The 20,278-nt window shown below is 39.7% G+C and overlaps 1 protein-coding gene across 2 annotated transcripts in view; it reads right to left on the bottom strand.

The window, feature by feature from the left end:
* Window positions 1-20,278, bottom strand: part of LOC130919904 (myosin-11-like) — a 40,062-nt gene that overhangs the window by 2,181 nt on the left and 17,603 nt on the right. For both annotated transcript variants that reach the window (XM_057842533.1, XM_057842534.1), the window contains 35 exons: window positions 18,766-18,858; window positions 17,637-17,700; window positions 17,347-17,445; window positions 17,071-17,214; window positions 16,448-16,543; window positions 15,119-15,237; window positions 14,878-15,030; window positions 14,611-14,784; window positions 14,364-14,537; window positions 14,155-14,269; window positions 13,742-13,935; window positions 11,878-11,999; window positions 11,708-11,777; window positions 11,455-11,615; window positions 10,870-10,978; window positions 10,644-10,775; window positions 10,361-10,567; window positions 10,136-10,273; window positions 9,950-10,073; window positions 9,674-9,845; window positions 9,032-9,244; window positions 8,812-8,956; window positions 8,516-8,722; window positions 8,328-8,432; window positions 8,095-8,247; window positions 6,539-6,787; window positions 6,227-6,439; window positions 5,942-6,154; window positions 5,686-5,847; window positions 5,355-5,483; window positions 3,647-3,735; window positions 3,438-3,561; window positions 3,150-3,358; window positions 2,935-3,043; window positions 2,670-2,842 (listed from right to left, as the gene is read on the bottom strand). In XM_057842533.1, the coding sequence (XP_057698516.1) occupies window positions 2,670-2,842; window positions 2,935-3,043; window positions 3,150-3,358; window positions 3,438-3,561; window positions 3,647-3,735; window positions 5,355-5,483; window positions 5,686-5,847; window positions 5,942-6,154; window positions 6,227-6,439; window positions 6,539-6,787; window positions 8,095-8,247; window positions 8,328-8,432; window positions 8,516-8,722; window positions 8,812-8,956; window positions 9,032-9,244; window positions 9,674-9,845; window positions 9,950-10,073; window positions 10,136-10,273; window positions 10,361-10,567; window positions 10,644-10,775; window positions 10,870-10,978; window positions 11,455-11,615; window positions 11,708-11,777; window positions 11,878-11,999; window positions 13,742-13,935; window positions 14,155-14,269; window positions 14,364-14,537; window positions 14,611-14,784; window positions 14,878-15,030; window positions 15,119-15,237; window positions 16,448-16,543; window positions 17,071-17,214; window positions 17,347-17,445; window positions 17,637-17,700; window positions 18,766-18,858 (5,153 nt within the window). The remainder of the gene's footprint in view (window positions 1-2,669; window positions 2,843-2,934; window positions 3,044-3,149; window positions 3,359-3,437; window positions 3,562-3,646; window positions 3,736-5,354; window positions 5,484-5,685; window positions 5,848-5,941; window positions 6,155-6,226; window positions 6,440-6,538; window positions 6,788-8,094; window positions 8,248-8,327; window positions 8,433-8,515; window positions 8,723-8,811; window positions 8,957-9,031; window positions 9,245-9,673; window positions 9,846-9,949; window positions 10,074-10,135; window positions 10,274-10,360; window positions 10,568-10,643; window positions 10,776-10,869; window positions 10,979-11,454; window positions 11,616-11,707; window positions 11,778-11,877; window positions 12,000-13,741; window positions 13,936-14,154; window positions 14,270-14,363; window positions 14,538-14,610; window positions 14,785-14,877; window positions 15,031-15,118; window positions 15,238-16,447; window positions 16,544-17,070; window positions 17,215-17,346; window positions 17,446-17,636; window positions 17,701-18,765; window positions 18,859-20,278) is intronic.

Here is a 20,278-nt window from a genome sequence, read left to right as displayed (position 1 = left end):
ACTTTTTTTTTTTGTTTGTTTGTTGCTTTTTACCAAGAATCGAGACTATAGATATTGGCGTAAAACAAAGAATTTGGGAATTTAGGCCTCTAATCACAAGAATTTTCACCGGAAAAGCTCTTTTTACATAAGGCGGCCGCTAGCTACATTCACTAACAGACTAGCATTGTACTTCGACATATTCACGTAAAATAAATGCTGGCTGCAAGTTTTTTTTTTTTTTTTTTTTGCTTTTAATCAAGAATTGAGACTGTTTTACATCCATATCTATAAAGAATTCGGGGATTTAAGCATTTATTCACAAGAATTTTAACCCGAAAAGCTCTGTTTACATAAGGCTAGCTACATTTACTAACAGACTAGCATTGTACTTCGACATATTTACAGTAAAATAAATGCTAACGGCACACATTTTTACTTTTAACCAAGAATCGAGACTGTTTTACGTCCATATCTATTAAAAAAAAAAAAAAAAAATCGAGTATTTAAGCATTTATTCACAAGAATTTTCACCCGAAAAGCTGTTTACAAAAGGTGGCCGCTAGCTACATTCACTAACAGACTAGCATTGTACTTCGACATATTTACAGTAAAATCAGTGCTAACTGCACATATTTTTGCTTTTAGCTAGGGGTGCACAATTTCCATTTTTTGAAACCGATAACGATATCGATAACTTCCTGCTTCTTAAGGCCGATACCGATATGATAACTGATAATATACTTGAATATATAATTTTTCAATGTATATTCACCTAAGTTTTTGAACACCTGTAGGTCAAAAATACTAGTGGTTAATTCAGCTTAGATTTGCCTTTGACCGAACTAGATTTTCCTGATGACATGAACATTATTATAATGAACAAAATGAAGACATGAACAGTTTTGACTTCAAATAAAGTGCCCATATTAATTTTGTCAAATGAATATAATTTGAGTCAATCACAATCAATCAGTCAATATCACTGACGAGGTGTTCCCCTGAACAATGAGCACTGATCTAAAACAAACAAACCCAACAGGTATTGTGCTTTGTCAGCAGATAAAACATTTGGTGCAACAGGAGAGGAGACTTTTGTCGTCTTGGTCTATGAAACAACTTTCTTAACCTGGCAATTATTGAATAGCAAGCCTATCAATAACCAAAAGGCCTCTTAAGAATTTGTAAACATAACACTGTAAAATGCAAACATTTGCTAATTGCCGTAGTAAGGTTTATAACTCAGTGAAGGAAAATATGGCCTCTAGAACAGTAACAAAAGTTTGCATACTGGCAAAACAGGAGTGGAAACAAACGCACACATCCCAATCCGACACCGTACCAAAAATATTATTAATAGGCCCGATAACATATTGTTATCGGATTTATTGGGATGGGATCATAATTCCTATTATCGGACCACTAATTATCGTGCACCTCTACTTTTAACCAAGAATCGAGACTGTTTTACGTCCATATCTATAAAGAATTCGGGGATTTAAGCATTTATTCACAAGAATTTCCCCCCGAAAAGCTGTTTACATAAGGCGGCCGCTTGCTACATTCACTAACAGGCTAGCATTGAACTTCGACATATTTACGTAAAAAATGCTAACTGCATTTTTTTTTTTTGCTTTTAACTAAGAATCAAGACTGTTTTACGTCCATATCAGTAAAGAATTTGGGGATTTAAGCAATTATTGACAAGAATTTTCACCGGAAAAACTCTGTTTACATAAAGCAGGCGCGAGCTACTTTTAGTAACAGACTAGCATTGTACTTCGACATATTTACGTAAAATAAATGCTAACTGCACATGTTTTTGCTCTTAACCAAGAATCGAGAGTTTTACGTCCATATCTATAAAGAACTTAGGAATTTAAGCATTTATTCACAAGAATTTTCAATGAAAAAAGCTCTTTGTCCGATTCCACTCAGACAGCTTTATCGGCCCCGTGTCCCGTCAATACATTATGAAGTCTATGTCTTGAGAGCTATGAGGATAGAGTAACTTTTAGATGTAGTGGTACCTGCTCTGTTACTTCTTGAACTAGAGCTTGCCTCTGGAATACACAAATAAACACACTTGTATTGCCTGAAATATGATTTGATATGTTTCAATAAAACATTTGGATCTAACAAATGCGATCTATGAAAAAATATTTACACTTCAAATTGTATAACAATATACTGCATCAATTCTAAAACATCTTCAGTATGGCTATTGGCTAATGAGCCGGTTACTACCACACCACAATGACGAAATAGTAATACAGTCTGTATGTAAATATACTTTATTGGTGTCTGACACCGAATTGAAACGTGAGAAATGTTACTGTATCTTTGTAAGTGCAGAGTTTTGTAGATTGTTCAGTTGTAAATAATGAAAAGATCAGTAAAGGTACAGTAGGATGACTAAATTCCATTTTTGCTGGTGTTGTGCAAGTTGTTTAGGAAGGTATTGTCAAACAAATTAAGCAGATAAGGTTGCTGATGTCTGGGAAGCAGCTTAACTGTATCACTGAGTGTGAAAAATTTCATTCCATTTCCAGATGGAGATATTTTGACCTCCTTGCGCCTATTAATATTATTACATATGTTCGTGTCCCACAGCACTGAAAGTGAAAATAACAGCAAATGGAAATTTTTTGTTCAGGTCCAGAGGAAAGTTGACATGAAAATATTCCTACCTGAGTTTGCTTTTGAGAGAGTTGACCTCGCGACTCATGGCATCGTTGGCCTCGGTGGCTTCATCCAGCTCCCGCTGCAGCTTCCTGCGAGCTGCTGTGGCTCGCTGAGATTCCTCCTCAGACTCTTCCAGCTGCCGCTTTAGCTGCTTCATGCGGGTGTTTGCCTTCTCCGCCTGGTGAGTTATTGATCATAGGAATATTTAAGTCAAGAATGTGCCACTTCTAATGCAGGTAATCCCGAAATGATTGGAAGACATGATTGAACCTGGTCTTTGTACTGTTCACCCTGTTTCCGTTCATCCTCAACCTGCATCAACACATCTTTGAGCTTCTTATCCTTCTGGCGCATACTCTTGGCATTAGCCTGCTTCTCCCTAAAAATTGAGGAAGTTTTGGTGTCATTACACTGGGGATTGAGATCTGCTGCTTATGAGCATACTGATTTAGAATGGCTACTGGTAAAAGTTTTTGTTTTCCGACCTGTTCTCCTGTTCAAGTTGCTCCTCCAATTGGGCCACCTTTGCCTCCAAAGCGGTGATGGAGGCTTTGAATTTGGACTTGACCTGGTTCTCCATCTCGCTGAGCTTGGCCTTCATCTCCTTGTTCTGACGCTCCATCTGCTGCCGGGCGCTCTCATTTTTCTGAGAAGTTGAGCGCTCCGTTTGCAGCTCATTGTTTAGCTGATCCACCTGTGAGGAGAATACATGCTGCTACTAGGAACATAGGCAATTTGGTGAGGCTGGGATGTGATCGTGCTTCCGAGGCAACCTGCTGTGTGCTCTTCCTCAGCCTATCGTTGAGGATCTCCATATTGCTCTGCTCTTCCTCAAGTTCCTCTTCCAGCTGGGAGATCTTTGCTTCCAGACGACGCTTCTCGTCTGACAAGGCTGATCTATACAGGATAAGCACAAGTGTGGTAATATCTGATCAAATGCACAATCAAGCACTTTTTAAAATAAAGACAAAACATAACTGACTTTCCTGAGGAGTTGCTTGCCAGCTCATCTGACAGTTCATCCCTTTCAGCCTCTGCTTGCTTCCGTGCCCTCTCAGCAGAAGCCAGTTCCTATACAATCATGACATAAAAGATCAATAGTTAATTTTTCACCTTTCAAACTTCCAAAGATTAATACCAGCAATTATCTAGTATTTTGCAACTGTGCTGAATTGTCCATGTACAGATATGCTCTTTGTACTGTACTAGCATTTTTTCCTACTGCTGCCTCACATTGGTCCATATTTTCGTGCACATTACCGAATTACTAGAGTCCCCTTGTTTAACAACTATTAGTTACGTGTAAGAGCATCATGCAGTGAACAATATCGATTGAATTTTATTTTATTGATTACAAACATTCTATTTGTTTGGCCTCTATGCAAGTGACATTAAGCAGAGTACAGTGGTACCTCTACTTATGAGCGTCTCTACATATGTAATTTTCAGGTTACGACACGCCTCAACTGGAAAATATTGCCTCTTGTTATGAAAGAAATTTCAGGATAAGAAACGCAAAACCAGATTATGGGTTGCTACTCGCAGCTCCCAGAGTTTACTGAACGTAACATACTACCATTGGCTATTCCCTAGCATCTTCCTTGGTTCCATTTGGCTAGGAGGGACTTCCACTGTTTGTACAGTGAAGAAAATAAGTATTTGAACACCCTGCTATTTTGCAAGTTCTCCCCTTTAGAAATCATGGAGGAGTCTGAAATTTTCATCGTAGGTGCATGTCCACTGTCAGAGATATAATCTAAAAAGAAAAATCCAGAAAACACAATGCATGATTTTTTAATTTATTTGGGTGATACAGCTGCAACTAAGTATTTGAACACCTGTCTATCAACTAGAATTCTGAGCTTGAAAGAACCACTAGTCATCCTTTTAAAAGTCCACCTCCACTCCATGTATTATCCTGAATCAGATGCACTCGTTTGAGATTGACAGCAGCATAAAGACACCTGTCCACCCCATACAATCAGTAAGATTCAAAGTTTTAACATGGTCAAGACCAAAGAGCTGTCCAAAGACACCAGAGACAAAATTGTTCAACTCCAAAAAGCTGGAAAGGGCATCATTAAAAAATGGAAGAAGCTAAACATAACTGTCAATCTCAATCGGAGTGGAGCCCCATGTAAGATATGACCACGTGAGGTCTCAATGATCCTAAGAAAGGTGAGGAATCAGCCCAGAACTACACGAGAGGAGTTCGTACAGCTTTATGTGAGTATTAACTTTTATTCACTATGGACCCCAAGAAAGTGATTGTAAAAAGAATAAAAGAAGAAGAAAATAATAGGTTTTTTATGTCCGTACAAGCAAAGCAAGAGATAATAGAAAAGTGGATGTGTTTGGTTGAGCTCGCCAAAGAATATGGCCGTAATACATCTACAATCGTCTTGCTATTACAAAAAAGGAGGCAATTATTATTTTGGTGGCGGTGGGTGCAACTGATTTGGGTTTTTATATGGAAAACGCGTCTCTCCTAAGGGAATTTTCAGTTTACAAAACTACTTCCACAACCAATTAATTTCGTAAGTAGAGGTAATGCTGTATTTGAAAACATTTCCATTGAATCTCACAGCATGCCGAATTGCCTTATTAGTTGAGGAATCATCATGACAGTGATGATTCAGCAGACAAATACTGAAAATATTTTTTTTCCCAATGTGAACCATCTCAGTTACCTCTTGCAGCTGCATCAACTCGGCCTCCAGGCTCTTAGCTTTCTTCTCACTCTCCTTGGCTGTAGTCAGCACTTCCTCACGAGCTGCACGGGCATCTTCCAGCTCCCTCTGGAAGTCTTTCATTTGGGCCTGGTGGAAGAGGAGAATCACGTATAAGCATCAGGGATATTGGAGAATCGTGCAAGACAGCCTTAATTCTTCAGACTGGGCAATAGTTTATTTTATTTGAGATATCACAAACACTAACTACGGCTGTAGGGAAAAGAAGACAAGTCCATGTACAGTATAGAACAGCTCAGTACGGATGAAGGAAAATATAATTACAACTTACCTGGATCTTTCGGAGCTGTTTAATGGCCTCATCTCTTCCCTTATTGGCTGTATCGATCTGGCCCTCCAGATCTTTCATATCCGTTTCCAACTTTTTCTTGGCTGCTGCTGCAGAGGCCCTCTGTTTGCGCTCATCGTCCAGCTCTGTCTCCAACTCACGCACCTGCAATGAATGCATGCATGTTGTCGGATCACTGATGTAGATGGAGTAACTTACAATGTAAGATGCTGTGAAGTAGACACATTTTATTCTTCACCTGTTTGACAAGCTGTCTCTTCTTCTCCTCTCCCATCTCATCGCGTCCTTGAAGATCCCTCTCAAATTGGGCCTTCAAAGCCTGCATGTTGACCTCTAGACGCAGTTTGGCATCCTCAGCTGCCTGTAGCTCGTCCTCCAGCTCCTCCAGTTGGGTCTTCATCTCCTCCACTTGGGCCTCCAAGCCTCGTTTAGACTTTTCTAACTCATGTACCTGATATCAATGTAGCATTATATTAACAACTACGTGACGATGGATTGATTAACTATTGTTTGTAGCGTTTACATTTTTGCCAACATCATCCTTGGAACTGATCAGATCCTCCATCTCTGCCTTCAAGGCCTTGTTGGCCCTCTCCAGCTCCTCTCTGGCATCCTGGGCCTCATCCAGAGCCCTCGCCAGAGACAGAGCCTTTGTCTCCTTTTCTCTGGCCTCAGCTTCAGCTCGATCACGTTCATCTGCATATTTACTAGAGACAGATTTCTCCTCCGCCAACATCTGGAGCCACAAGAACCACAGGTAAATGACGCAAGATATCAAAGCTTTAGCATGTTGTCATGTTGTAGACTAAAGGCAACAATTAGAACTTGGACAAACCTGGTCAAACTTCTTTTGTTTCTTCTCAAGGTTTGAAACATTCTGCCTTTGGTTGTCAAGATCCATCAATGTGTCCTCCAGCTCTTGTTGCAGGCGGTTTTTAGTCTTCTCCAACTTGTCGTAGGCAGCAGCCTTCTCCTCAAACTGAGTGTTGGCCGCCTCCAAATCTCTCTGAAGACGTTTTTTGCTTTCTTCCAGTAGCTCAGTGTTCCCACACATTTCCTCTAGCTTTTTCTTTGTATCTGAGAGCTGTACATGTTTCAAGGTAATTAGTAAAGTGACTGTCAAATAAATACTGTATTTTCTGAACTATAAGTCGCACTTCTATTCATAATTTGGGTGCCCTATTTTGAATGGAAATTGAGGCTTGAGTTGTATCCGTCACACTGTTTTTTTTGAAAACTTTACAAACAGAATTTGTTAAGATAGACTAAGTAGTAGAAATCTGGAGGCCTAAATTGTCTCCGGAGCCAAAATAAGGAAGATATGTCACTGCAACAGAGTAACAGAAGCTGGGAGCTAATGCGGCCTTGGCATAGCCACTATGGCTAAACTATTAAGACCATTGATGAGCTTCAGTGCTGTAACGTTGTAGCTTGCCAAGCTAAAGAAAGCTTAGTTTAGCACTGGCACTACGTGATGTGTGATTGTGAGCTACGCGGCTGGTCGTCAAGGTAGTTTTGACCAGGGGTTCGATCACAGACCAGTTCTAAATTATTCAGAAGTTATCTGTTATTGAAGTATTACTAATAACTGTGTTTAGTTACATGGCAAATTTCTCTTCGTCATGATGCTTTTTTTTTTTTTTATTATTAGTGCTACTGACACTTGGAGTGACTTATTATTCGCTCCAGGAATCCGTGACTCAAGGATCGCGGAATTTTCCGCAGATTTTTCAATGCCTTATGCGGAAATCAAAACAGTTTGCGGAATACAGGCCGTGGCGCAGAATATTATTGTTTGCAAAATTTTCATCCCGGCCCTACAGTAGATGTCGCCGTTTATTGTGCCAGCCACTCGCTGCCCGTTATGGAATCAGAAATGGCATTTTTGCAAGAAGAGTTTAATTTTTAATGTCGTAATTGTTTTTTTAATGCAAAGTTCTACACTTTATTTTGTTGTTGTTTTTTTTCTGATACATGCTGTTGATCTTTTTTATGAAATGTCTTTAAGTAATGCTCATTCTGCGCAACAGTGACAAAGACTATACTGATGTTTGCTAATTTATATTTTTTGCAGTTTTTTGGTATTGCAAATAATTTCATAAGGGAATTCTTACCTCATTATTGCATCAATGTGCCTTACAACTAATCATTTTTGTTAGCTTTTTTATTTTAAAAAAAAAAAAAGTTTTTAAATTCCTTTGGAAAAATGTTTTTCAAGCCACGGAATGAAGAATTGCTCTTCAGAACCAGGATTGTTTTCCGCAGAAGCAACCCATCTTCACCACTGATTCATGAGAGGGACTAATTTTGTGTCCAGAAAATACAGTATTTTTATTTACTACTTTTCAGTCCCATCGCTGACATCAGTTTAGTTGTAAACTAATCCCTGACCTGGATATTGAGAGTGGACACTTGTCTCTCAATGTTCCTCTTAGCCTCCATCTCCTCCTCAAGTTGCTCCTGTAAACTGTTCTTGTCATCCTCTGCTTGTCGAAGCTTCGTCGAAAACTGCAGCTTTTGACGCGTCTCCTCAGCCAGCAACTCCTGGAGGTGCCAAGCAAGTCAAATGTCAAACCAAAACATTGCTGCTTCCCATTAGCATATTTGATTTCAATTGCAGTAACCTGTGCATCCTGGAGTTGGGAGCTAAAACTGGAAACATCTTTGTTAAGTTTAATGTTTTTTCCTTCGGCTTCATTTAGTAGGTTGGTAACACTCTCCAGCTCAACCTGTGGGAAGATCGACAGGTATTTTTAATGACTTTTAATTGTCCCCCTTGCTGAGTAGTATATACTTGAGAATGTTCAATTACAGTGATCTTGGAGCAGCGTTCTCCCAGTTCAGCCTTCTGCTTCTCACTGTCGTTGAAGCGGGATTGTAAATCTGTCACTTGACCCTCAAACTTCTTCCTCTTATGATCGCCGTCTTGTTTGGCTTGAGTAAGGGAACGCACCTCCATGGTTAATTCAGATGTTTCCTTCTCCAGGGCTTGTTTGGCCTTCTCCAAGTTTGACTTGACCTGGCAGCGGAGGGAAGCTTTGGCTTTATTTTAAACAATTCATAAATTGCATACATAAAGTAATTGTGTGAAATGTTGGGAGTTCTTACGCGTTTTGACTGTTCCAGTTGCTCTGTGAGCTCTTCCACAGCCTGTGTGTGTTTCTGCCTCATTTCATGTATCTGGGCTTCGTGAGTACGGTTCTCGTCCTCAATAGCTCTCTTCAGCAAGGTCACCTCCTGCTCACGTTTGGCTCTGCAGAACACATAAATATTTCTGAAATTGTTTAGCTTTATCGTGTGAATGTTTTTTTCTGAAAGTATGTGTGACCTGAGTTCCTGCTGGGTGGCGGTGCTGTCCAAGGTATCCTCCAGCTCTGACTTTAGAGCCTCCAACTCCTCTCCCAAGTCACGCTTGATCTTCTCCGCTTTGTTCCTAGCTGCTCTTTCAGAGTCGAGGTCTTCCTGGAGGTCCGAGATGTGGCCCTCTAGCTCTCGGATTTTCTTCAGAGCGTTGTTCTTTTGTGCGGTCTCATCTTCTAATCTATATAAGGAATGAAGACTTTATTTAACTCACTGGATGCCATTGACAGCAATAGATTTAAACTAGTACGGACAATGAAATATGTTTCAGTGAATAATCATTGTCAAACCTCATGTCAAAATGGATTGGACGTCTATTGCCGTCAATAGCATCCAATGAATTAATACACTATTACTACTACTATTTTGCTCATGCTGAGTTAGCATTTAGCAACATCACAAAATTGTATTTACCATGAGATAACATCTTCAATGATACATAAAGGTATGTTAATTGGCCTCAGGCATACTCATGAACTTGCTTCTTCTTTTTCCCTTAAATTGTTACACCATCGAAGTTTTTTTGTGGACCGTTGGATTCAAGACTAAGGCTACACAGCATGTGGGTAAAACCCCATCTTGATATACGAATCTTATCATGATAATGTACCTGGCCAAGGAAGTCTGTAGCTCCTCCTCTTTCTTTGCCAGCTGGGCTTTGAGCTCAGCGATCTGGGCCTGCAGGTCCGCTAACTGCTCTTGGAGATCGTTCGACTCTGCCTCTAACTTACGCTTAACCTTATCCAGCTCCTGCCGAGTCTTTTCCTCCTTTTTCAGGCGGACTGGAAGTACAGCAGAAGGTCATTGAGCTGATAAACTAAAATAAAACAGAAGTCTTGAAATTGTGATGACGTTGCAACTTTTAAAGTTCTTAAATGTTGATTACCCTCAAGTTCTGAGATCATGGATTCATGTTTATTTTTTAGTTTGGTAAGGTTCTTTGACTTCTCCTCTTCTTCAGCCAGATTAGTACTATAGTCCGCGACCCTCTCCTCCATCAATTTCCTCTCCTATATAATAAAAGTATAATGAGCCAATAATATTACTTTACCTTTGATTTGTTCGCTTCTACCTTAAGCAGCTTGTTGTTCTGGTCTTCCATCACCAGGATGTCATCTTCAAGCTTTTTGATCTTTCCTTCGCAAGTGACCTTCTCCAACTGCAGCTTTTGGCGTGCATCCTCCTCCTCTTCTAAATGCTCTTCCAATTCCTACAGCAATTAGGTAATAATGAGATACTAGGCATATTCTTTCTGTATACAAAAGACGCACAATCATAGAGATACTAAATTGGCTACCTGCATCTGCTGATGCATCTTCTTCTTTTCAACCAGAAGAGACTGAGAACGTTCTTCCTCTTCATCAAGTCTTGCCTCCATCTCATGAAGGATTTCTTCCAATTCCTGCTTTTTAGCTGCCAAACGCACCCTCATCTCCTCAGCTTCCGCATACAGTTCTGTCTCAGCCTGAAGCTGCTCCTGCAGTGCATTCCGCTCCTCCAAAATCTGAGCAAATTGAGGGTCGGAATCTTGATCACGTGAAGCATGCTAACCGTACACATTTGTTTCGTCCATCATTTACCGTTGTGTGCTTCAAGGTAATTTCGTTCAACTCTGATTCAAACTTTGCAGCATTTTCTTTGGATTTCTGCAGCTCTTCCTCCTTTAGGCTCATCTCCTCCTCTTGACGTGTGACTTGGAGAAGAGGCTTGACCTTTTTGGAAGTCCAGCAAAGTGATATTAATATGAAGACAATGTTAAGCTCGTTAACTATTAAAGAGGAGACATGCAAGCATGGACATGCTGACCTTTGTGAAAAGTCTCCACCACTGCCAGTTTCTAAGTTTGAGGTAGGCGGCACAATTTCTCTGAATGACTTTCATGGCTGTGAGTTGTTGTTGTCTCTTAGCAAATGCCCTTTAAATTAGCAATAAAACAAATAATAAAATGTTTGATATATGAAATACAAGCGCATGCCACTACTCATATTGTACACTGTAGACAACAAACCTTTCCTCAGATAAGATATATATAGAAATATACTTCTGTTTTTTTCATGTTGCCTATTGTAATTAATAGGACCTGGTTTGAAATTTTGATATGTTTTTACTGGAAAAGTGTTTGCATTCTCCCTGAAATTTAAACTGGGGCCTATTCTTGAAAGAATAAATTCCAATCTCTGAAAAATCCAGGTTGTTTATCAGACAGAACAAGGTTGCAAATCAGACAGAACGGTGAATGTACCGACATGTAAACCTGACTGCCATTAACAAAAGTAAGCACATAAAATGTGTTCTCAACTCATTTCGACTGTATACAGTCTTGCCTACATATTAGAGTAATGCAACAAGTCATGGTTGTGAATCATTGTGCGAGAGCTTGCATATACACACTTTCTGGCCAGGAAGCCCCTAGCCTGGGACTGGAAGGCAATGATAATGACAGTTATCTTCAGATCTCTCTCCTCCTCCAGCTGGGCCAAAACCCCTGTGCGGAAAAAGATCTTGCTCTGCCCAATTCTGTACAGATTTGGATCCAAGTCCAGATGTTTGATCTACATAGAAAACACATTGATAACTTTGCGTCCTTGGGCAGAAAAGGATGTAAATCCAAAGCGTCATTTTTGACTGAATAATACAAGTTTACCATGAGACAGCAAGCTTGTTTTCCATCCATAAAACCTTTGGGAATGGCACTTGCTGCCAGAATCTCATAGCTGAAAGAGAAAGGTTTACAGAAACATAACTTGAATACTTCCTGCAATGCATGTATTTCAACAGTTGGGGATGGTAACAGTCCCGTCTGATCTAACTCACCGCTGGCGAAACTCCTGAAAGACAATTCTATTAGGGAATCCTTGTCGGCAGATTCGAATTCCTTCCAACACGCCATTACACCTGAGCTGCTCCAGAACCAGATTGGCATCCAACTTCCCTGCCTGAGGGAAATATTACTTGTAAGGGGGCTTCAAGTGTCAAGAGAGGGGCAAGTAAACAATGACTTGTAAAGGGGATTTCACTTGTATAGCATTTTCTGCCTTTAATGTGCTAAAGTGCTTTGACATTGTCTCCTCATTCACAAACGTTCATCATCAGATGCTATATTAGGAGCAATATGAGGTTCAGTGTCTTGTTCAAGGATACTGCGACATGGTCACTACAGCAGGGGATCAAACCCACAACTTTTGGGTTGGGAGATGACCGCTCTCTTACTGGATCCATGCTACCCCATGATAAGAAGGAAACAAACCCTATTACGGCATGAAAAAGGTTGGGCACCCAGAGTGTCCAAACTTTGTAATGCCACTGTATATTGACAAAAGTATTGGCACATTTGTAACATCTGCCACTCATTTGGGCAGACATTTGGCACTGTGTCGGGTGACAATGACAATTAAAAACAGTTGTATGCAGGGGTCGACAATATAAATGGCCCTGTGGCCCAGACGTACTTTTAAAACCGTCAGTGCAACTAGAATGCTTCAACCAGTGGCCCGGTAGGGCTAGTAAAAAAAAAATCTTATTTCACATTAATTCCCAGTGGTACCGTGTTTTGATGATGTTACGCTATCCTGATCAAAGACAACCTTACAGTCTATATATGGTCAGCCATTGCTCTCCGTGGGGCGTAAACACACCTCGTTCGCTCCCGTGTGAACGCGCGCAACCTGATTGCTACTGATTAATTGTCAGTATCTCAGTACCCACCTAACGTTATACTACAAGACGACATATTTCTGAAACCCCCAGCGCCAGGCCAAGCACCTGGGGAAAAAAGACCACTCCAGACAGAGAAAGTCACCAGAGCAGTTGAGGGACAGTGAAATCCAATATGAAAAGAAGAGGGAGAGAATATTTCATCCCGAGTGGCGAGACCACTAATTTAGAGAAAAGTTAACAGGTATGAAACCAATGTATATACATAACGTGATAATTAAGTCTCGTAACTGCGGAGAAAATAATATCGTCATAACGACAGTCTCGCTTGAAAATCGGTAGCCATAATTACTTTAGTCATCTCTTTGACTTCAAAATTGTTGCCACGACAACCGAGCTGGGGGAGACTTCCAGTGGGTGGTATGGGGAAGACCGGAAAGCTCCGCCCAGGCACGGGGCTCTCCCTTGGGCCCACCTCCGCCTGGAGCTCCCAAGAAAAAAAGTTTGTGTGCGTTTCCCGAAAACATTAAAATATGTGTAAGTGGTCAGTGGAGTCGTTTTGGGTTTATTCATGCATACTGAAATGATTATGGATGCGATTAAGGAATTGGAATACGATTATTTGCACTAAAATTATGTTTATGCACCGTTTTGCTGCACTTTTTCTTAAATCTACCTAAAAAAAAATGTTATTCGAGCAAATGGTTCTTTTTCATGATTGTTGGGATCAATAACTGATACGCTGACCAGGACCAGTGGTTTTGATAGTGAGGCCAGTGAATTTCAAATTTTAAATTCTAATTTCCCTTATTGTCTACCCCCTGGTATGGGATGTAAAGTGTCTCAGTAAACATATAGTTTAGTGAAGACTTTGTACTAATAAGTCAATGAGTCAGTCAATGCCAAATGGTTGTTCACTATGACAGGTTTGAGGAACAAATTCTTAATAAAAGACAATCATAATCGCATTTTAGGCTTATGGAGTATAACATGTAATAGCACTTTATTCAATAGACATCCTCACCCTCTTCTCATGGTTTGGAATGATGCATCTGACAAAGTTGGGCTGGGTGTTGTGCAGTGTGGTCATGAGTTTGGCGAGGGATTCCTTGTAGAGTTGTCCAACTGTGCGGAACATTCCCTTCTTGGTCTTTGATCCACCCCCCATCGAGCTGTCTGACATCTTGGCGATGGTGTCAAGACCCACCACTCTGTCAGCTACAGCACACAGCAATCAGTCACTTCATCATACAAGGCAGAAAACCCTGTATTTCATCATTATAATGATAGTACTTGAGATTGTCTATGAACAAATTAGAACAGAACTTCGCTATGTAACTACGTAGATAATAATTATTAACTACATGCAATTGCTAACACCAAAGAATTAATGTTGGGATGAGAATCTAGCTATAGCAGGTATGTCAGTGATCTCACTATCTTTCCAGAGGTCTTGTACAAATGAGCTGGAGGAGTTGTTAAGCAGTGCTGTAACATTATCGTTCAGAGGGTCCATGTTCTTTGTCAGCCAGGCTGTAGCATTATAGTCCACCTAAACGCAAAGAATAATAATTATTATACATTGTAATAATAATAAAAAGCAATGACCAAAATCATATCTCAGCCCCCTTTCCTCTTAAGCCTACCTTTCCAGCATAGTGAAGAATAGAAAACTCCGTCTTGTCTTTTAGTTGTTTTGGTTTTGCAAATTTCACATGGTTTCCTTGGGTGCTCATGAGTTTTTCCACAAAGGAGACATCGGTGGCTTTTGGGAACCAGCACTCTTCGTCTAACAAGGCTAGAATGCCAGGGGGGTTGTTCTGCAAAGATTATGTAGATATATACATGAGAAACACTGGATGTCACCTCATCCACTGTGTCAAGGCGACTCACCGGCCTTTCAATCAGCTCAATGCAAGGTTGCAGGTCCAAACCAAAATCAATAAAGTTCCACTCGATGCCTTCTCTCTGGTACTCTTCCTGCTCCAGGATGAACATGGTGTGGTTGAAGAGCTGCTGGAGCTTCTCATTTGTGTAATTGATACATAGCTGCTCAAAGGAGTTGTCCTGCAACAACCATGAGACACAGCTGAGGATGCTCATGCTCCAAATAAGAGTTTAACTCATGACATTGCACATTAAAGAGTCACGTGTCCATACCTCAAATATCTCAAAGCCAGCGATATCAAGGATACCAAGGAAAGAGGCTCCTTGGCGTTTGGTCTTGTCCAGGGCTTTGTTGACTCGACCCAGAATCCAACGGAACAGGCGCTCAAACACAGCCTTTGCCAGGGCTTCAATGGCAAAATCCGCCTATGAAGTGCGCACACACAGCAAACTCATGAAATGTAATTCATTTTATTGCTTCTTTCATACTGTAGCAGTCTAAATCTTCTAATACCTGCTCTTTGGTTTGAGCTTTTTGCACCACCTCTCTGCCAACCTTGATTCGAGGTGTGAGGATGGCACGTGTAAAGTCTGTCACATTGATGCCCTGCAGGTGACACACCTTCTGAGCCGCTACAGAGAGAAGAATTTTAATGTATTATACAGTATTTCGCATCACAGTCTCATGCTGTTTCGGTTTATCTTTTAGTATAGTCTAATCCAGTGGTTCTTAACATGGGATTGTTCGAACCCCAGGGGTTCGGTGAGTCAGTCTAAGGGAGTGGTCTGCAAGTCCGGTCGTTGAGAGCCGCTATCCAGCTTGTTTGCCATGTCTCCCTCCTTTAATACACCTGAATCAAATGATCAGCTCATCAGCAAGCTCTGCAGGAGCCTGATAACGATCCTGATTATTTGATTTAGGTGTGTTAAAGGAGGGAGACATGGAAAACAAGCTGGATAGTGGCTCTTGAGGACCGGACTTGCAGACCCCTGTTCCAAGAGGTTTGGTGAAGATTAAGACACGCAGGGCCCTATTTTCGGAAGCTGACTAAATCTAGGCAAAGTGGCGTTTTAAACCAGGTTTTGGACAGGTTAGTCCCCAATTTACAGGCTTCATTCCAATTCTTTCAACTGCTAGTCCTCCATGTGATGAGAGGAGAAACTGGTTTGCTCAGTGGAAGGCTGACTCTCACTTGGTATGAGGAAATAGAGCAGACCTACAGGTGATGTACATTGCGTTGACATACAAAAAACAACATTTGTGTCACATTTTACGCTATGAAAATAGTATGTGAGGCAAGCATGCGATAGAATGAGAATGTCGACACGAAAACAAAAATAGAAACTGTGAAATGTTTAGAATGTAATTTCATTTTCCAATGTGAAAAGCAAATCAAAAGGCAAAATTATTTGTTGTAAATTAACTCTGTTGATTGGATTTGTGAGAAGAGTCATGTTTTTATTTTTTTAAACATAATGACTTTGTGTACAAATTTGGCAACCATTTTGTGCAGGGTGTTTCATTAAATTTGATATCATTTAAGATGTGAACATCACAGGTTTTAGCTTGTTAGCTTAGATGTATCATTTTGAATTTGGATTAAAAAAAGAAAGAAAAAAAAAAGATTGTCTAATTCCAAAGGGTTCGGTTAATGCACGTGTGAACCTCATTGGGTTTCAGTACCTTTAGCAAGGTTAAGAACCACTTGTCTAATCAGTATTTTTGTTCTTTCTTTCTATAGTACGTCAATGATTTGTTCTTCATATGGCCAGTAATGTAACCTAGCACATGCTCCCACATCCCATATTTATACCAAAAGCTAGCAAAGAGAAAATATCTCACCTGTGTTGTCAGGCATTGTAGCCTGCTCCTGGTTTCGTTCTTTCTTAAACTCGATGTTTCCCAGCTGCATGACCGTTGAACACACCTTCAGGATATCTAAAACAGTAACAATTTTGGTAAAAATCCATCCATCTATCCATCATCTACAGGGCTTTTTCCTCAATAGGCTTTTGAACTAAAGTCTATCCAAGATGATAGAAAAATGTAAACATGAACACTAACATTGACACCTAAAAGACTCCTCATTTACTCTAAGGTGTGTTTTTGGAATGTAAGAGGAAGCCTGAATATCCGGGGATAAGCTCTGCAGGGGCAGAACATTCAAACATCACAGAAAATGCATAAGCTTATTGGAAAATTTACAAAAACAAAATTATTACAAATAAGTGAGAAATCAGTTGTGTATTTGTTACCGAGCTTGCCTGTTAGCAGGTTTAAATGCTTCAGTTGATCCTCGGTTTAGACTTCAATCACTTTAAAATTGTATTATCAGATTAACAGACTAAAAAGGCTTTAAACAAATGACACCCAATTTAAAGTAACATATTCCTATTTAAATGACTAGGCTTTATCCTTCTACATTCTATTTCAAGGAAAGTTTGGTTAGATTAGAAATGTGATACCAATTCGTTCCTCATCCGTAAAACCCATGATGGTCATGGCCTCCATTGTCTCCTCGTACATCTCATCATCCTGCTGGCCTGGGATCTGGACGTGGCCCGCAACTAGGAAGCGGTAGTTACTGAAGGGCTCCAGAAGAAGCTCCTCTGGAAAAATAAAAAATAAGATTTTCATCACTGGATCTTCATTTATTCATATGCTGAATGAGTGGTTTTGATTACAAAATACCCATGTCAAAAACATGAATACACATATGGCACATTTGAAAAACATTTTACCTCGCACTTTGTCCTTGGCACCGGCGATCATATAGTAGAAGATGTGGAAAGCTCTTTCTATCTTTGCCTGTCTGATACAACGAGACTTCTCCAAGAGATCTGAGAGCTCATTCATTAAAGAACAACAAGTCCATCCTCTAACGGGGAAAAGGAGTTTGTTAGCTTTGTGTGTTACCCAACCTGTGATCTACACAGTGCTAAAAAGCTGGAGTGAATACTTCTATGATCAAAATACCAAGTCCTAAACTAGATCTCATGGTAGTTTATTTTTGCTAGATATAAGAGGATACAGGTCTCAATATTGGCTCCAACAATGTAGCCTGTCACATCAAAGTTGATTCGGATGAATTTACCCTGCGTGGGGGGAAAAAAACAAAAGAAGATAATGACTGAGAGACTGGGTCTTCCTGAATATACTGTACAATGGTTGCATTTTTGAGAGCTATTTTAATCCTGACCCCAAGAGGTGGGTAGAGTAGCCATAAATTTTACTCAAGTAAGAGTAGCGTTACTTAAAAATGATATTACTAAAGTAAAAGTGATCATCCAAAAAATGTACTCAAGTGCAAGTTGAAAAGTAACCAGTGGAAACAATAGTCAAGTAATGAGTAACATTGTAACTTTTATTTTTTATTTTTTTTTAAACAATATTTTTTTCACTCAGCACAAACTTATCTATATGAACTGTTGTCATAATGATACTGCACAATAACCCATTACATAACCACATTAAACCAAATGAGAGCAAAAAAAAAAAAAAAAATTGAATTCCAGCAAGAGAAAAAAAAAGACAGAAATGAAGCATCATTCATCCAAAGAGCATGAGTGCCCTCTAGTGGAGAAAATAGTTCCTAGTTTGAATAGTGAATAGTTCCTTAAGTTACTATTATGAAATTAAAAGGATCATATGTCCGGTTTTCCGTGGTCCATCGGTGCCAAATAAAAACTGGGAGAGGTTTAAATCTGCGCTTTCGAGTCATGTGGAGCGCAGCGCTCTATGTCAAATACTTCATTTTCTACGGTGCTTTAAAGACACCACGTGATTGAACGCGCCGGCGTGATCATAAAACGGCAAGCTTGTTTCTGGTTGGTGTAATGGAGTCATGTGATTATTGTTGCGACGTCTCATAGGTGAAATTAGTGGAGCTACTCTTGGCATTGCTGGCAAAAAAAAAAAAAAAAAATCGAATAAAGAGGAAAAATGTAACGACTCTTTTGTAGCCCAAAGTAGCGGCGTAAAGTTTTTTTGTTCACAAATCTACTCAAGTCAAAGTAAAAAGTATGGCTTCGTAAAACTACTCTTAGAAGTACATTTTTTCTCAAAAAGTTACTCATGAAAATGTTACAGAGTACATATAATGCGTTACTATCCACTTCTGCTGACCCCTAATTTCAAATCTTTCACAAAGGGTAACTTACAAATCGGGATGAGTTGTCATTTTTGATTGTTTTGGCATTCCCGAAAGCCTCCAGGATGGGATTAGCCTGTAGGAGCTGCTTCTCTAGCTCTCCCTGTTGAAACCAACACATTTAAACAATTAATGGCCACTGACGTGAGGATGCAGATGCGGTTGACTGGTGGAGTTTCCAGTGTATATTTCTCACTTGTCGACAAAAAAACACAATCACAAAGTATATCTAAAAGTAGAAACAATTCACACTAATGAATGTCAACCTGCGTGATGCCAGCATATTAGAATTCCATTACATTATGTAAGCAACGTCTGACCTGAGGTTTGGAGAAAAATGAGGGCTGGCTAATATATAAACAGATAAGGGGGTCATGTTGGTTCAGATGAGAGTAATATTACCAGCACATTCCTTCTGAGGAATCCTTTTTTAAATGAATACTTTTGCTTATGCATGTAGTATCTGTTGGCAAACTAGTGATCTTAAAATGAAAGTTTACAGCTTTCGCTCAGTGTAGCCATTCTTGATGTAAACATTTTTACTGCTCCTGTTTGTCACGGCCGTCAGAATCGACATCTCATCAGAATCGACATGCCTTTTCCCTTCACAAATGCTGCTGACCTGGGTGGAACCAAGTGATTCTGGAATTTGGCAGAGACCTCTTAAATCAATCAATCAATCAATCAATCAATCAATCAATCAATCAATCAATCAATCAATCAATCAATCAATCAATCAATCAATCAATCAATCAATCAATCAATTAAATGCTCTGTGTCAATTTTAGAGAAAGATCAGGCCCTGTCAGCCTCCACCCCATTGACTGTCCTAGTTCAAATGTATTTTTCTAGCTGCTGAAATGGGATACAATTATCATAGGAGATGGGTGGCAATGGCTGTATTTTAAATGAAAATAGTGATGTGATGATGAGGGCACATGTGCAAAATGGTCATGTAGATCCTGTTAAGATGAAAAGATTGACAAGATACAGACCAGCTGATGCATTGAAGATCAGAGTTATCAAAGCAGAAAGGATTGTCTCGCTCATTTAAGCTCCTGGCATAGGACACTGGAGAAAAGAAAATGAGAAATAGAGCACAGAGGAGTAGCAAGATAGAGAATGGGACAGCTCACAGCAAGGCTTTTTGTATCAAGGTGTACTGTACAGTAAATCTAGGGATTCAAACAAGGGAAGGGAGTAGAAAACAAATATGTTTAGGTGAGGTAGTAAAAAAAAAATCTGATATATTACACTAACTGGAAACAATACTATATGCCAGTTTCTGAGTTTATAATTTTTTATTTATTTATTTTTAAGAATGATACGAATACAAATTTACAAGACTTAAATTACAATGTCAAACCTAGTTTTATATAGGCCGGACTATGCTAGTTTTTCCTTATTACTATACATTCCCATTACAGTAAGGATTTTTCAAGTGTGAGCTTGTTAGCAATGTTGTTAACACTCTTGCATTACATTTAGCACATTTTGAGCATCACTGAAATAATTTTTGAAAT

The sequence above is a fragment of the Corythoichthys intestinalis genome, chromosome 8, assembly GCF_030265065.1.
Source record: "Corythoichthys intestinalis isolate RoL2023-P3 chromosome 8, ASM3026506v1, whole genome shotgun sequence".
Lineage (NCBI taxonomy): Eukaryota > Metazoa > Chordata > Actinopteri > Syngnathiformes > Syngnathidae > Corythoichthys > Corythoichthys intestinalis.
Note: the sequence above shows the minus strand (reverse complement) of the source record. Positions and strands in the feature narration are given on the sequence as shown.